The following is a 17,301-nucleotide window of genomic DNA, read 5'->3' as shown; positions in this document are numbered from 1 at the left end:
AAAAAACAACATTAGCAGCAGCTGTCTGTGTGCCTCCACATTGAAAATCCTATTCATACAGACAGGTGGAGTAATTTAAAAGCCAATGTGGTGCAATTTTGATGCAACTAATGCCACTGTTTACTAAAACGCCACCATTACTGCTGTTTATGAAAACAATACTAAAATTGCATTTTATTCATAAGAATCCTAAGTTTTGCGTTATTAGCAGTTTCAAAATTATTCTGCCCCCAACTGCAGCTTGTGACTCTCCAGGGTTTGCAACCTGCTGCACCAACAGACCCACGCTCGGGTCTCCACAACAATATCAAGGGTTTACCCTCTTTGCAATTCACACGCGAGCGCAGCACAACTCCGGGATCAGCGCAAAGTCCCTGGCAAAGAAGTAGAGATGTGCCAAAAACGCTATTAATTAGCCAGATTCATCTCACATGGCATTTACCTTCCCAAAAATATCACCTAGGGACCCCAAAAGCTCTGGCTGGCACAAATACAGGTTCTCTAGGAAGAAGACTGTCCCCTTGGCAGAGTCCCACCCTTTCCCCTCTGAGTTCAAAAAAAGTCCTTGGAAAACATATTTCTATCGTGAGCAGACCCTTGGCTTTACTAGTGTGACTCAAGTGACACTTTAGTGCCACTAACGTTACTCCCTACCTTTTTCCATCACTGGTACAGAGCATCATAGTGGGAATAAGGTGGTGGTTTGCTGGGTTTTTTCAAATCGCATTTCTAAAATGTTTTATGCTGTACGGGTTGGATTAGAAAAGGTCAACCAGCAGCCAAGAAAGGAATACTCATGCTATACCTAAAGTCTGAGAAGTATTTTCCGGGCAGAAGTTTCTGGTTCATAAAGCAGAAGATGCAGTGGTAAGTCTCCTAGACCTTGCCTTACTAAAATGATGGCCCACCACTGAAGTGAAACGAGTACTCTGCTAGATACTAGGGGTCTAAATCAGGCAATGATGCAAAAGGCGAGGTAAATTAGATAACTACATATTAACTTAAACTCTTTTCTGCCTACTTACCTTCCCTTTACACATATATTTAGCACTGCTGTAGCTTACAGGGTGAGGAGCTGGAAGCGCAGAGATGAGTCTGATCAGTACGGTTTGTTCACCTATCAAAAACTGGATTTTCAGCTGAGCATTTTGGGGAAAGGATGGCATTATCCATGGAAAATTTTAATTTTCTATCAAGAAAAAAAATTCCCTTCCACAATAAAAGTTTTCTGCAGATAATTTTGATGGGCAGACAGTAAACGTAACCCATTATTATTAGGAATTAGGGCTTCTTGAATACATGCAACGAGAAAAAACGTGTAAGCAGTAACAGTGCAGATTCTATGTAGCTGAAGGTAAATGCAGGAAAAAGGGAAACAAAATTTTTAAAACGGGTAAAAAAAACCAACTCACTTCTCATGCCTGTCCCAGAACAACGAACAGACCATATTCACCAGAGTATGGCTGTTGCGGTTCATTCAGACAAGGGTTAAGTTCATGCAAACAGATGTAGGATACTCTATGCCAGAGGAAGGGAATGCATCTTACACAACTTGATGTACCACTTCCAAATGTGACCCGATTTGAAAGGCAGCTTATCTTACACCACAGATTAACACATCTCATCAGATATGCGCCCAACTGGTTTGGTGCCTCATATTTTGGCACTTTACCTGATCTGATTAAGTCATTCGCTCGCTTGCCCGTGTGCACTGTGAAACTCCTTCAAGAGTTAGGAGATTGCCAATAAAAAATTAACACTGGCACTTATATACATAAGCATATCTGAGAATCAACATAGGCTCTTTTGTAGCAACTGTGTTAGAGGACAAGCTAAACAAACAACTAATAATGAACAACCGAGCCCATGAATTTATCCTCATTTCCTGCTCACCCACTGCTTGCCAAGATACTGTTGTTGCCTTTGGTGTACTTCATATTGCAAATTATTTGCCAAAATATTTCCGCGGATACTTCCAGATTTACAAATTGGTGGTCGGACTTTTTCCCTCCCCCTCTCCCCCTTCAAAATGGGATACTCGAATTTCGTGTGTCTGCTTTGACTGCAGAAAGACAGCACGTCACGTAGCACATTTCTGTGCCTTGACTGGAGGAGGCCAATTTCAAAACTGAAGTTGTACACGCAAAATATCACAGCTGCAAATATAAAAAGAAAGGAGAGGGTGGAGAAGAAAGCAAAGCATCTACTGTTGACTTAAAAATTCTTATTACTGCAAACATTCTTGCTGGTAAACTCATTTCCCAGCATATTTATGCAAACAAAAGGAGTTCTAGTACAACCAGAGCAAGTATAATTTAACATCTGAATTAATGTTTATCATGTTTCAACTTTTCAGTATTCCCTCGCTTCTACTCAGATGTGAAATTCTTCTGGTGTGTAAATACTAATGTGTTTCAGCAGCTTCCAAATAATTCAAATTCTTTAATGGGCTGGTGGCTTCCACGTTGGTACAACAGTGCCTCCAAGGTGGAAACTGTGGGAAACTGGGAAAAAGATAAGATAGCCATATAGCCAATAAGATGTCTATTCGGGAATAGACACCCTCTGTCTAAAATCTAGCCCAGGCTTTTGGCTACCTTCTGATTTCAACCAAAATACTTCCCTGGACCACTGCTGTTCCTGAGACCTGCGAGGAGCCCAGGATGAGATGTCTCACACCACGTAGTTTAAGACAACGTGATGGTTGTCTTCATCAGAAACGAGACTGAATCGTGGATACGGAAAAAAAATACAGGTGTTGTAACCACACCACACTTCTGAACCTGAGAAGCGCCTAAGTGAGGAATCTGGTTTCCTTGAACCAACTGACTAAAGCACCCTATATTTTTCCTTTCTGGTCTAAAACCAAAGGTTTGTAGCACAGCTCAGTGCCGGCAACTTAAATAATCTACGGGACAGCACGAGATCTCAGTACACGAGACGTGCACTTTCCAAGAAACCATGAAACTGGAGCAACAGCAGCATTGCCAAAGGTATCCCCCCAAAACCCAACAATTTTCTTTAAAAATGGCAAAATTCACCCATGCTAGAAAATGGGCCAATCCTTGGACAGCAGGTCAAACCAACAAATTTGAGGAAGATTAAAGAAAAAGCTGAAGGTTTTGACAGTCAGTGTCCTCCATCAAACTCTGGGAGGGCTGAAGGGTTAAGAAGTTAATTCAAACCAAGTTACCTAAATCCTGTTTGTCCTTCTTTCTGGAGCTCTCAATTCAATTCTGACAGAGCCTTGGAATAATTATCTTCTCCCATAATAACATTTCCCATTTTCTCCCATCGAAGACGACTGCCACAGCACCTCCACCAGCAGAAGGGAGCTGAGGACCCTCATCCTGGGTTACCTGCACCAGCCTGTGATGGATGCTTTTGCTCGGTGCTCCGGCAAGTCTTCCATTGCCGGGAGCAGGATGAGCCCTGGCTCCCACCTCCCCGAGGGGACAGTGGTGCACGGGCCACCGAAAGCAAGCTAAAAAAGCCTGGCTTTTCCCAGGAATTTGGGACAGCTGGCACTAAGAAGTCTCGCAGATGTGGAAGAAAGATTTTTACAGCTTTGCCCACAATAAAATCAAGTGAAAGAGGAGACTGGCGTATTTGGGATAAAGGGGGGGGGACACCCCCCACACCCATTCTGAGTCCAATATCGGGAAATATGACCCCTGTTACGCAGATGAGCTCCAGGAGCCCACTGGCATTTCGCAGAGCAAGTATCAGTGCAGGATGGAGACTCGTTGCAAGTTGTACTTTCAGGGGGGTTGGTTTGTTTTAATGCCTTTAAACCCTCTCGGAGAGCACAGCAAAGAAAATCCTCACCGGTTTTAGTCAATTATTTCCCCTTTTTACGTTTTCAGCAGCCTAGTTTTGTACTCGTCTGCCTTCTCACTACGTTCCTTTCCAAAACTGGACAAGCATCCCGTTGGAATAGGGGCAGGGAGCCAAATTAACCCCACTCTCATCGTCCCAAGGCAATAGCTCATAATGACAGACAGATGAAAGAAGACCTGAAATCCACTTGCTTTAACCTTAAAAAGTTGCAAGTCTTTAAAATATTCATACATAAACAAAACTTATAGATTTAAGTGGTACAATAAATAGTATTTTTGTATCAGAATAACATCCTTGAAGCAACAGGGACTATTTTTCTCAGCTAGATCCAGATATAAAGTCCCTCCTTCAAATACCTGTATGCAAATAAACTCTTTTATACAAACAACAACTTTGCTAAATAGATTGCATATTGCTTATTGTAAGTTTTCTTGCTTAATAGAATGGCAACAAACAACGAATAAAGATTCAAAATCCAGATACAGAATAAAAAAAAACCCTTTCACTTTTACTGTAAAGTCAATGTCTTTTAGCTACGTCTGTTACTTTCTGTTCAGTCTCCCATTTCAGTAACATTTAACCTCTTAAGGAAATTGTTTTAAAAGCAGTTAAAAATAATGATTAAATTATGGGATTTACATGAAAGAAATCCTTGGCCCATTCATTTTTTTTAAATCATGGCAATTTGTTTTTTAAAAGGTGTTTGAAGTCCTTGAATCTACCTCTTGGCACCATTAAAAAAAAAAAGTAGTTTATAATCCCCTAATGTGCTTAAATAAAGCCTTCAATAGTTTAAATTGTTATTAAACATCTTTTGGGATTATAATTTTATGGCTTTTTTTTGCCTGATTAGATGATGAACGTGAAGATCATCAAATACTCATCATATAACAAACCAATTACATCGTATAATCCCCAAAATGAGGTTTGAATCTCCACATTTTAAATTAAGCTGGATTTAAAGGATGCAGAGAATTCACAATGAGCAAACAAAGACACCACCCCGCCCCCCCCCAAAACTCCCTTCATCTAGTTTGAACCAAAAGGTACCATTACTGGGACAAAAACATAGTATGGGTTGAAGCAGAAACTAATCCTGTTGCCACAATTAAATTTACACAGATCTGGTTGTAGGCAAGATTATTTTTTTTCCCCTTCCCTGCCTCCAAGCTCTTCCCTTATTTTGCAATCCCTGCTGAGGGCTATAACATTACAGCGAGGAGATCTGCTTGAAAAATGGTGGTGAGATCTGATCCCTGAATGTTAAGTGATCCAAGAAATAATAAGAAAAAATAAAATAAAGTAAGAGAGCCTGTAAAATGTTGCTGTGCTATAGCACACCCTGAAATTATCCTTAGGGCAACTTTCCGGAGCTCAGCTCCACCACAGGACTGGTTCGCCGCAGTCCCTCCTGGAGACCCTGCCATGGCATTTGATGTTCATCTGATGCCACCCCACAAGCCTCCCCTCATTTTTGACTCAGTTTTTACAGGTTGGGCATGTCCTCACCTCTTCACCAAACTATTAGCAGCCTTATTTATTTATTTATCTACCATTTCCAAATAGTAACAGGCCATTCCTTCCACCTCAAATTTATAGCAGAATCCTAAAAGCAGATTTCACAAACCTCAAAGTTTACAGGCTGCTGTCATAATCTACCATCAAAAATTGCACCGAGCCCCACAGCTACGTTTCACCTAAGTAACAGCCAACCTGGGCAGCTCTTCCAACCCGGACATTTAAATCAAAATTAAGTCAGAATAGCAAATAGTTAAAAACAAATCCTGCAAAGTCCTAAGTGTAAGTCTGATCACAGCTTTTTCCTATTGTTTTAGCTGATTGTTGTTGTTGTTATTATTCTAAGGGGAAGGAAGAAAAAAAAAAAAAGGGGGGCAATTTGGATGAATTTATCCCCTGAAGTGTTTCAGAGCATACTGCCAGCCTCTGCAGAGCACAGTGCTTGCTTACCCTTTGGGCATACGTCAACTCAGTTCTGCACATCAGTCAAAATAATGGGGGGGCTGCAGCGTGCCACTGAGCGGGAACTATTGCCCAAACACTTCAACAACCGCAGAGGCTATGGCCTTGCATTTGATTTTTATTTTTTTTTCCTTCAATAAAGAAAAAAAGAATTTCCTCCTAAGTGGGAAACGAGAAGTAAAGGGCCAACCTTAGGAAGTTAAGTCAGTACACAAAGGAAGACTTAATACTCTTGGAGATGGAATAACTGCATAGAAGGAATTAAACCAGCCTATACACTTTTAAAAGACTGTATTAGTCCAACATTTATTTTAAGCCTTTCCAACCATTAATCATTAGTATGACAGACACAGCAATTACTGTCTATTTTGTTGAATTCCGTGCCACTGATGTGTATTAATATTACAATTGTGAGGGAAAAAAAATAAAATTTGCCTTTGAAAAGGAGGGCTCCCAAATAACACCCCGGTTAGGAAGCACCAGCGGTCAAGGAGATGCTGGGTTTTGCGGTTAACCACTGCTCGTTTCTTCCCTGCCATTTTCTGGATGGGAAAGTGAAGGCAGGTTAAGCGCTGGGGGCAAAAGGGAGGTATGTATTGCGTGCCCTGACGTGTCCCCTGCTGGAACAGAGCCACCTCCCTCCCTCTCCTCACCTCCCGTCTTAGGGAGGACCTCATGTCCACCCTAGGGAAGGCCAAATTCACTAATAATAAATAAATAAATAAATAAATAAATAAATAAATAAATAAAATAACTAAGATGGGATCTCTAGTTTCCTCAGCAGACCACTCCTCAGCAAGGAGTCCAGATGGGGACACTGTCGTGTCCATGTGTGGGGTTTTAAGAGCAACCGTGAGGCCCCGACACCCTCAAAAATGAACTGGAGTTAATTCCTTTGGTCTCTCACCCCGCTACTCCTCAGCTCTGATTGCAGCCATGATTTGGGCCTGAGGTTTCTTGCAGAGAGGACAGCACCCCAAGCAGTTTGTCAAAACGTTATATTGCTCTAGCGCTAAGAGTGTTGACACTTCCCCATGTTATCAATGTGCTTGCCTGGAGAACATCTTCCTCCATGCAGAAGACCCACTGCTCTTCTGGATGCACAGGTTCTCTGGAGCCGTCTCTCTCCAGCAATAGCACTCCCAGCTGAGACACATGCTTGGAAGATCCTACCATGTTGTCCAGCCATGTTTTAATTTGGGGAAACTGTCCATGACCCCACATAGGGTTTTGCTGGCTTTTGAAAGTTCTGTCTCAAGGTCCTAGCTGGAAAAGGTTGGACTGGGCAAACCAATTCTGCCTTACCGAATTGATAAGACAAGCCTGAAGCCACCATGATGCTGCCAGAAGAAGAGAAAGCTGTCCTGCAATAAATCTGCACTTCACCTGGCTGGGCTGGATCTGCACAGGGGATGGTGGAATTCTAAAGCAAGCTTTAGCTCGGTGCTGCAAGGTAGAAAATGCAGCAGCTTCACTGCATAGGTCCTGGGGGGGTTCTTTCTGTATTTGAGCCTGCCAGAAGAAGAGACCACCTTAAGAGTCCGGATGTTGTCTCCCAGGGGCAGCTACCAGCACTGCAGCAAGCTCCACCGGCACTATCACCTTCTCTTTTGCATACCATTACTGCACAGGAGAAGAGCGAAAAGCCACTGGCACCCTACACCTAATCTAGACGAAACGGTGACAGGGTCCATTCTCTGGTCCTGAGGCTGTGTATGAAGCCAGCTGCAGGGTCAGGTCAAGCCCACGTAGCTAAATGCTCCTGCCACGAGGTCTTTTGGGAGTCACCCCTGCTATCTTCTGCTGTGCTCCCAGGAATGGTTTTGGAAGGTGCTGGTAGCTGGCCCAGTCTAAGAGCATCTGGAGACTGCTCAAGCAGTTTAACAGGACAGACCATCACGTTCTGTGCCCAGGCCTGGGTGATGGTTAATCTACTAGCACAAACACAGCAACAGGCCACTTCCAGGAAAAAAATACTAATACTATTAATAATAGTAACAATTCCTCAGCTGGGAACTATGGGGACTGAGGTGCAGTTGCTCAGTGTCCCCTGGTGTGCCTTGTCCCGTCTGCAGAGCTTCCAGGGCATCTCCTCAAACCAGAATCTAAACCAGCTGCGTCAGAATGGTGCGAGCATCGCTGCCGGCACAGCATCCCTGGCCCTTTTTGGAGGTAGATGTCCTTAAGCCCACATCTGCTGTGGAGAGACACCAGATGTCAGCGCATTTTGGTGAGGACCTAGAACTGGGGAGACACCAAAACCAAAAGAGACCTCGGGGAAGCGATGCGCTGAACGCACCAGGGACAGGGTTAAGGAGCTGGCAAAGCTGGGGCACGGCTGACCTAGAGCCTGCCAGAGAGAGAGAGGGATTAACTTGGAGATATCCTCTCCGGCCTCGGAGGAGGAGTGCTCCAGTATGAAGGTTCATTCATAGCAACCCAGGACCGCGCGGGGCCGGATTCCCTGCCTGATCCCTGTGCTGACAAGAGTCACGGCAGATATCTGGTTTCCTGGCTCAGCGGGGGGGACGGAGGGGTGATGTGCGTGAGCGCTTCCTCCGGTTTACGAGTTATACCCTTGGCAGGGCTCCCACCGGGGCTGGGCAAGCTGGCCGGCTTCTGGTTTCATCCTGACCCTAACGACAGGCAGGGGAGAGAGAGGCAACCGCTGGGATTAGAGGCAAGAGCTGTTCTTCGCTACCGCCTGCAGACTCCCAGCACCCCTCGTCCTCCTGGCCCAGAGAAACTCAGCCAGAAAACCTGGGGCCGAAGGCCCACATTCCCACCGTGACAGATCACCCACAATTTGATGAAAAAGGAGAATGGCATTAAAAACACTTTTTCTAAATGCTGACATTAGAAGGTGTGGTACACAACATAAAGCCTTGAAAGAAGCTCCAGCATCCAGTTTAACCCCACACACCTGTCTAGAGCTTTGATTTCTAATCCCAGGAACCAAAATGAAAAATACAGGTAGCTGTGGCAACAGAAATAGCTGCACATCCCCCCACCCCTTCGTAATGTTAAATACAGGGGTAACTTACACTCTGGGAATGAGAATGTCTCAAAGAAAAAAATTATACTTTGCTATTAAACCAGATACATTCAGACCTTTCACCATGAAGCTTCTGGTGATCTCTGACAAACATCTGAATGAGGTCTTTGTTTGCTTTTTGCTTTGTTTTTAGATCTCCCCAGTTATTTTCCGCAGTTCTGCGGAGCACAAGAACCAGGGGCCGAACTCGGCTGCTCTCTGCTCGGAAGCAGCGATTCCCACATGAGCCGAGGGGAGCTGCAGCTGTGCGAGCAGCAGGGCAGGACAGGTCTCCGAGGTTATTAGGATAAGCTTAGTCACACTTTGTGGTGAACGTCCTGTTAACAACTGCGACTCGAACCAAAAAAAAAAAAATAAATCTAAAAACAACACACACACACAAAAAAAACCCCCAAAACCATAAAACATACGCTCCGTGCTCTTCCCCTGGCATCTAGCAAATGAGGTAACAACAACAACTCTGCTTGGAAAAGTTCCCTGAGCTGCCTGTCAGTAACATCATACGTATTTTTTTTGCTTTCTATGACTACTACAACTATGACATTTTCCATGTTTTATTTTGCATATGTGATCTAGAGTTCACTTACTGTTAGATGCTGGAACAGCCATGCCCTCATGATATTTGTGGCTACTTTGGGAAAGATGCCACGCTTTTTATGTCGCTTTTTGTCCTTATCTGGATCATCATCATCACCTGTGCTGGGGGAAGCTACACTGTTGTCCAAGCCGTCACCTGTAAATATAGTGAATCAAATTTTGACTTATGCTACCTTTATATACTTCAGCCGAAGCCTGGCTTTGGGTATAAACTGCATGAATATTTAAATGAGGTATAAATTCTTTAACACCGTAATTCACCAGGGGTTGAGGGGATGGGGAGGGGAAGAGACATGGGGAGAGGGAGGGTCTCAGGACTATGTTGGCCCCGTTCTGGTTTATCCTGAAGGACAGTGTGACCATTTCTGCCACTGGATTCAGCACTATAATCCAAACCAAAAAGTGCTTAAAAAAAAAAATATTTTTTTTTGCAAGCATCCAGCTTGCAAAGGTGGAAACGGTGGCTTTTCTTCACACTAGGTCACTTTCCAAAAATTCATCCCAATCAGCCACTTTGGACAAGATGGCAATTAGGAAAGTATTGATGGTGTCCCATTCCCATGACACGTGTGAAGTTGGGTGCCCCGTCCCACCCTGGGATGCAAAAAGCGGGGTGAATGCAGCTCTCTTGCAACATCATTTTCTCTCCCCAAATTCCGAAACAACCTGAGGATTGGGGCATCGCTTATATTAAGTCTTTTATAGATGTCCGACTTGCCCTGACTTTTGGATGGGAGGTGGGTAGCTAACTGGCCTCCCCTCTTCCCAGCCCCAGCTGAAAGAAATTCATACGGGGATAAGTAGGTACCAATCTGACGTACACCGCAGGAATTAACACCCTGCTTTGTGCTGGTGTGCCACAGCTGCAATAGGTGTCTGCTCCCGTTAAACAACAACTGAGCCAGAATGCATTTCCTTAATGCAGAGAAGGTCTCGGACACTTCTCATCACATTAGCAACTGATCTACGGGAGGACGTCACTGTGTAGCAGCCAACTTGGGTCTGGGCTGACAGGCGACCGGTCAAAGGAAAACAAAAGTTGCAGTGCCCGGTCTGTTCTCATTGCAGTTTTTTGTTTCAAATCCTGAAAGCAAGTTTATAAACAAGTCCACAGAGCAAATCATTCTCTGCATGTGGATTGAAGGGTATAACCCAGCTTCTGAGGGCACCGTATTTGTAGCAACATGGAGTTGTGATGTTATTAGGCAAGTGTTTTTTTACACCCCCGGGGCAAGAATGATCAAGAGAGTCATCTGAATTGGGCTGATCAAAACTATCTCTGTTAGGATAAAAATAAAAAATATTAAAAAAAAAAATAAGATGTAGACTGTCAAAATTATGATTTGTTAAACAGCTTTCAGCACCAAAAAAAAAAAAAGTTATAATTAGTGTGATATTTTTAGTACCTTACTGACCGTGGCAAATTTATAATTGTCCTTATGACTTGGCCTGTGTCTTTAATGAAATGGTAACCTTGGGTAGTTATAGAAACAAACAAGATTTTTATGAAGAAATCAGATATCCGACAAATCCTTTGAAAGCCCAGTATGTAAAAAAGAGGCTTTTATACAGAGAAGCAATTCACCATATAAAATAATAATTCATAAAAGAAACATGAGCAAAGGAAACAACTCAACAGCATTTAAAATTCCACGGGCTAATCCACTTTCTGTCTGCGAGAGGCAAACAAGGAAAAGAAAAGTATTACGCATTCATCGATTAAAAATGAAAAGCTTCTAACCTAATGACACTGCCTTTCACCACCTCCCTGCCACCGTCCACCCGCCCTCTCCCCCCCACGCCCTCCATATTTTTTTACATACAGTCTCTCCTCATTTCAAACCCCCTTCAGATTAATTTAGCAGGCATCGCCTCGTGCCTGACGGGAGGAGGACTCATTGATAATTTATGGAAATATCTACTATAATCCAAGGGAGATGACTTTTTTTCCAGCTTTGTGCATCAATAGATAATCAAGGCCTTCAAGCAGCCTTAGCTTCCCATTACCTCGGGCAAGAGAATTCCTGAAAGCATGCCTCCGGGGCACCTGAATTATATCCTCCATTAGGGGAGGAAAAGCTTTCTGCATTCCACCTATAACACTCCCCAGAACCTTTCCTGTTTATTTCTGCTCTATGAAAGCAGAAGCATTAGGAACAGGATTTTTTAAGTGAAGACTTATGTAGATACAATGGAGAAACCTTTCAAGCGCGAGCCAGATCACCTCCTTCAATCCCTGGCGGTGACCTATCCCAAATAAAAGGTTTCTGTTACATCATTAGCTCAAGCCAAAAACAGCCTTGGCTTAATGCACAGTTTGTTCTTCCTACTGTTTTTAGGCAAATACTGCTACTTTACTCCCATCTGGGAGGGAAATTACACTGCTGGGCTGTAATCTAAGACAAGATTTTCATTGGAAGCAAATGCTTTCAATCCAGTGTAAATACTGGTGCATGTTCAGAAAAGCCTAAAACAATAAACCCTGGCCCTGTCCGACACAAGTTAGCGAAAGCGAAAGGCAGGGAGAGGATAAGAAAGCACCCGGCTATCCTAAGAGCAAATGCTTTGCTAGACTTTTAGAAATTGTTTAACCTCTCCACTTTTTTTTTTTTTTTTTTAAACTGGAAAATTGATCCCGTAAAGACTGAAACCACAGAGAGAAGTCTAAATGCTCAACTGTGGATTTTAGTATTTCCATCTACTTTGCAACCCGATCCGCTCACCTCTGTGAGGTCTCCAGAGATTACCCCCCGCTTCCTTTTTTTTTCCCCCTCTCCCTTCTTTTCCTCTTTTTAAAGATCACTAAACAAACTTGAAGCACCGCTGACCAGCCACACGGTAGCAGCTACGAACCGCATTTGTAAAATGTCAGCGGCGACTCCGTTCCTGAAGTTGACTTCTCCCGCCGCCAAAATGAAGGCGAACTGAAAAGGTGGAAATAATCATAGAAATGATGCTAGTCCATAAACAAGCTTACAGCCTCATTAGTATAGCGGGAGGCTCCGCTGGGTGATTTATGCTTGTTTTGCTGATGCCATGAGGAAATGCCATAGGGCAACTTTAGCCAGCTGCTAATGGTTTCTGACAGCTTCTTAGCAACTAGTGCAAGCAACGCCGTGGCGTTTGCTAGTGACAGAAACCGAAAATGTCATATTATCTGCCCATGTGTCACGAAGTCCGTGTGGCAATTAACTAGTAGGCCAGTGACTGAGGGGCCAGAGGCTCTTCAAAATGGCCCGTGGCTATTTAGAGGGGGGACACAGAGCAGGCGCACCGCTGGCCTTTATGCCACACATATGCACGGCCGTATGCACGATCTGCATCACAATCCGCATCCCGCTCCCTCCGTCACCCAGGAGCTGGGTCCACGCGGATCCTTTGTCCGTGGAGAAACTCCGGCTGGCTTTCTCTTTAGGCGCGGCGTGACATTATCAGAGGAATCGGGAGTAATCTGTCTTGATATGGTGGTGGGAAATGGCACTTTAATTGGCAATACCTGATCCTCTGGTTTCGAGGGCTGGATCCAAAGGTGCGAGCTGTTTTTCTGCTCGCTCGCAAATTAGTCTAAAAGGATTTAAGATCACTGAAGCAGACTCGTTGCCTGTCAAATTGCTGGGAGCGCAGCGACTCTGCACAGCAACTAGATGCTATTTAAGAAAAAAAAAAAAAAAAAAGAAAGAAAGAAAGAATACGGAGCCTGTGAGGAGCAGGAGGAGAGCCCGGGCTCCACACGCCCGTTCCCCAGCGAGCAAAACCAGGCGCCATATGTCAACCTGTCAAACCTTTCTGCGTGGCCATTTGCCCTTTCCAATAATATTTAAGAATTGTTTTTACACAATTTTTTTTTTTTGTTATAGGCCACGGTCTAGTGAAAGAGGCCAACCAACAAAGAAAGGAATTTGTACTACAATTCGTCCGTGGACAATTTCTTGCCAGACCTGGGCCGGTCCCCATGGAGCGAGGCAGGTGACCTGTGGCAGCTCCCTGGCTGTCAGGCAGCTCTAATTTCAAACGCCCTCGACTCCCGGCGTCCCAGAGTTGCCTATTTAAGCACACCCAGGCATTTAGGCCGCGCTATCTTGTTCCTTTCAAGAAAGGAGAAAGCGGGCATTTATCGTATTCAGCCCCACTGAATGGGTCAGGCCTCTCCCCGCACCCCGCATCCCTCCTCCTCCGCCAGTGCCTCCTACGACTTCCCTTCCCCTCCCACTCCCCCCAGAAACTGGGAGGCAGAAGCAGCAATGGGTTTATGGCGGCTCCTCGAGTGGGTAATGCTTTCTTTGTCCTGGGTGAGCTGCGATAAACCTTTGTTGGCAAAATCAGTGCTTCTGGAGAGCAGCTTGGCACACGCTGTCGTGGGAATGAGGTGATGGGTCCAAAGCCTCCTCCCTCCCTTCCACACTAGACCAAACTGAGCCATCATCACCCTGCAGTGTTGGGAAGGCATAGCCGGGCAACCTCCAGCCACCCCAGCTCCTGAAACCACCCTCAGACATGCTACCATAAGAAGCTGCTCAGATAGAACATAAATAGTCCCAATCCCAAGGCGGAGCCATTTCAGAAAGGTTAGAAATTCAAGTGTCCTAAAAACCCCGGCCCTTCACTCGACTAGAAAATCCATGCCTTTGCATGGGGCTCTTTAGACTAATGCCACCCTCAAATGACTTTAAATGACCAGAAATCTCAATAGCAAAGTGCCAAATATAGTTTTACTACAAGATCTTCAGCCGATGCAACAGCTTCTTTCTCACTGCACGTAGCCCTGTACTAGGATCAAATCTGTCTCTGGAGCACAAGCATTTTTATATCAAAGCAAAACATACTATTCCTAAAAAAGCCTGCTTCCCACGCCTCTGTCGGGAGAGCTGAGAGAGATTTTGGGGTCCACTGTTCAATTTGCTGGGAGGAGGTGAGAGGAGGGCACCAGCTTCACTGAGGCCCATCAAAGCACGCCATGAATGCCACCTTCCACAGCTTTTACAGTCCACTCCTTCATAAGCATCTAAATCCACCACTTGAAGGAGTTCATAGAAGAAAATGTGAAAGAAATGTAACCCAGAAGCCCTGGGAAAGACCCAGAGCAACTTTTAGGTGCACCCTGGACCAGACAGCGCCATTAAATGTGCGTCCTCCAAAAGACTCAACACTTATAAATTGAAATTATTTTTATGTTCCCAAATCTCTCCTGTTAAAAGCAGGAAGAAGTCTGCCTTCTGGAAGGACTTTACAGTTTGCACTTACTTTTGCATGTAATAAGCTAATATAATCTAAGCATCCGTTGTGTTTGGACAAAACCTGTTGACTTCTGTACTAGACTTGCAATGTTTTCAGCGCTATGAACTGAAACACGGTGCCTCAAAGTTCACGGGCTTTTTGGTGATTTTGTTTTTTAAATTCTATCACAAATTTTTTTTAAAGTATTTAAATATGAGTTCCTCAAATTCCTCTTTCTGCTAGCATGAGAAATCCTACGTTATCTAAGCCAAATATTTAACTCTTCACTGTCCATCCACAGCTCTGTTGGTTCCTTTCTCTTTTAACCCCTCCAAGAACCCAAATCTCTTTAGCAACCTTTCCAGGTAACTGGAAAGCAGGATTCGTTAATAACTTTAAGCAACATGATGTACTAGAGAGATTTTAAGTGGCAAAATGACTTTCTTTAAACTGTCTTCAGTGCTCTGTGCAAATTTAGAGTAACTATGATAATCTCCACGCCTTTACCTCTGTTATCCCTTACTGAAACACATCTCCGGTTTGCTGGATACACATCTACCACGCTGACTTTTTGCAGAGCAAAACCAGGCCTGTGTCCAAAATGTCATTTTCCTACAAGGTACAAAATTATGAACTCTCAAAAAGCAGGTCCAAGGATGCAACAAGTTTTTTCTGTAAAGTAAGAGCAAGAGAGAAGGAATCTGCCACAACTTACTGTTCACAGGACTTAAAACAAGGATTGCCGTTTCAGACCACCAGCATTGAATGGAATTGGGCAATCAAAGAAGAATATGAAGGTTTGGAGATAATTTTTTTATTTGTTTCTGACACAGCTAGCTCCAACTCAGAAAAGGAATGAGGCGAGCAAAAATCACGCCCAAATGACTCTGAAGTGAGTCAGGGTGGCCAATCTTCATGTCCACAGCCAGAATAGACAGAACAGACTATTTCAGTTGGAAGGGACCTACAACGATCATGCAGTCCAACTGCCTGACCAATTCAGGGCTGACCACGTTCAAGCAAGTTATTAAGGGCATTGTCCAAACGCCTCTTAAACACTTACAGGACATGCGAGGACGAGTTCACCACTCAGAAACGATCATTCCTCCTGACAGCAAGGTGGGGAAGGAGAGAAGCAGAGCAGCACAGGGGGCTGAGTGCTCAGCTATGCCAGAAGAGAGCTGGAAGGCACTGGCACAGTCTGGGACGTGTGCTCAGGTGGTAATCCCAAGTTGTACCTATTTGTTGAGAGGAACTAGAAGTTTTGACAGGAAAAGGCCCGTGAGTTTAGAAGATTTCCCCAAAATACATTATTTTAAAATTTACACATACATGCACCTATATATTGCCTACGTAACACTAATCCACTGTTACTGCTCTCAACCTGCCAATGCCTAAGCAAGGCACATGAGCCGAGGACGGGGCTACCAACAAAAAGGTACTTCAGAAAGCTTCAAGCAACCGTGCAATTTCTTTATCAGGCAAAAACATTTTCCATTAGTTTGGATCCACGATTAGCCAGATGTGATGGAAGCACCCACCCCAGGAGTTCCTGAGGTCAATGGCAATCATCTCAGCACACTGAATGGCCTACAGAACAGACCCAAAAATTATTTACAACGATGGTGGAGGTCTGTTTGTGAATAAGAAAAGTGATGTTAACGAAGGACCTATTTTTTTTCTTATTCCTTAAGGAAAAAGCCTTCTCAAATACACTCAATAAAAAGTTAATGAGGACAAGAAGGTTGAAAATGAGCATTAGCAAGGCACAAATACTATGTGTTTGGGTTTGCACGCATCTCTTAAGGAGATAACAGTGCATGTTTCATGCAAGGATTCAGACCATGACATAAGCAGTAGGAGGTTGTCAGTCACAGATAGTATGCATATTTACAAGTTACTAAAGGAAACAGTTGCAAAAATATCCTACACAAATATTCTTAGATGGAGTAACCTGGACAAGTATAAATTACACTCTGGCATTTGACAGATTTTCAAAGTTTTTTTTCTTGAATCATTGAACTTTGTTCTTTAGAGACAGGAGCACCTTTTTGTAGTAACTCGATCCTCCTTTTTGACTTGAATTCCCTTCAGGCAAGCAACAAGCAAATTAGCTGTCTACGCAAAGAGTAAAAACAGCACTGATGAATAGGGGGGAAAACCCCACAGATTTTACTTATTTTCATTTGTTTGGCAGCTTTTTACAGCTGAAACGAAGGAAACCTCTTCTCCTGCACAATGTAGCACTTCTTAACGGCGTTCAGAAAACTCCCTTATTTATGGGTAAGTTGTGCAATACTTCTGGAGCTGTGCATCTATGTGACGAATGAAATATTAAAAAGAAAGCAATTCATTGTATGGGAAGCAAACATCTCTCTGCTGCCAGCAACAGACGTTTACTTTGAGCAGTTGGAAGCAAATACCCTACAGAAAAGTATCTAGTTAAACAGAAAAACATCCTGCTTTAACCAAGAATGGTAAAAAGCTTAAACGGTTGTGGGTTTTTTCCTAACCTAAAAGCCAGCGCGATGACCCTACCACTTCTTGGGAAAAGCTCTTTTTCAGTCATTCTCTCATTTTTTTCAAATATAGGTCTTTATTAGAAACCTGTTCTC

At 43.8% G+C, this 17,301-nt stretch overlaps 1 protein-coding gene across 1 annotated transcript in view; it reads right to left on the bottom strand.

The window, feature by feature from the left end:
- MEIS1 (Meis homeobox 1) overlaps positions 1 to 17,301 on the bottom strand; it is a 113,114-nt gene that overhangs the window by 44,964 nt on the left and 50,849 nt on the right. Inside the window, exon 8 of the mRNA XM_063328397.1 lies at positions 9,463 to 9,608. Within this exon, the coding sequence (XP_063184467.1) occupies positions 9,463 to 9,608 (146 nt within the window). The remainder of the gene's footprint in view (positions 1 to 9,462; positions 9,609 to 17,301) is intronic.

This window comes from Chroicocephalus ridibundus, chromosome 3 (genome assembly GCF_963924245.1).
Source record: "Chroicocephalus ridibundus chromosome 3, bChrRid1.1, whole genome shotgun sequence".
Classification (NCBI taxonomy): Eukaryota; Metazoa; Chordata; class Aves; order Charadriiformes; family Laridae; genus Chroicocephalus; species Chroicocephalus ridibundus.
The sequence above is the reverse complement of the archived record's forward strand: the minus strand, read 5'-3'. Positions and strand labels throughout refer to the sequence as shown.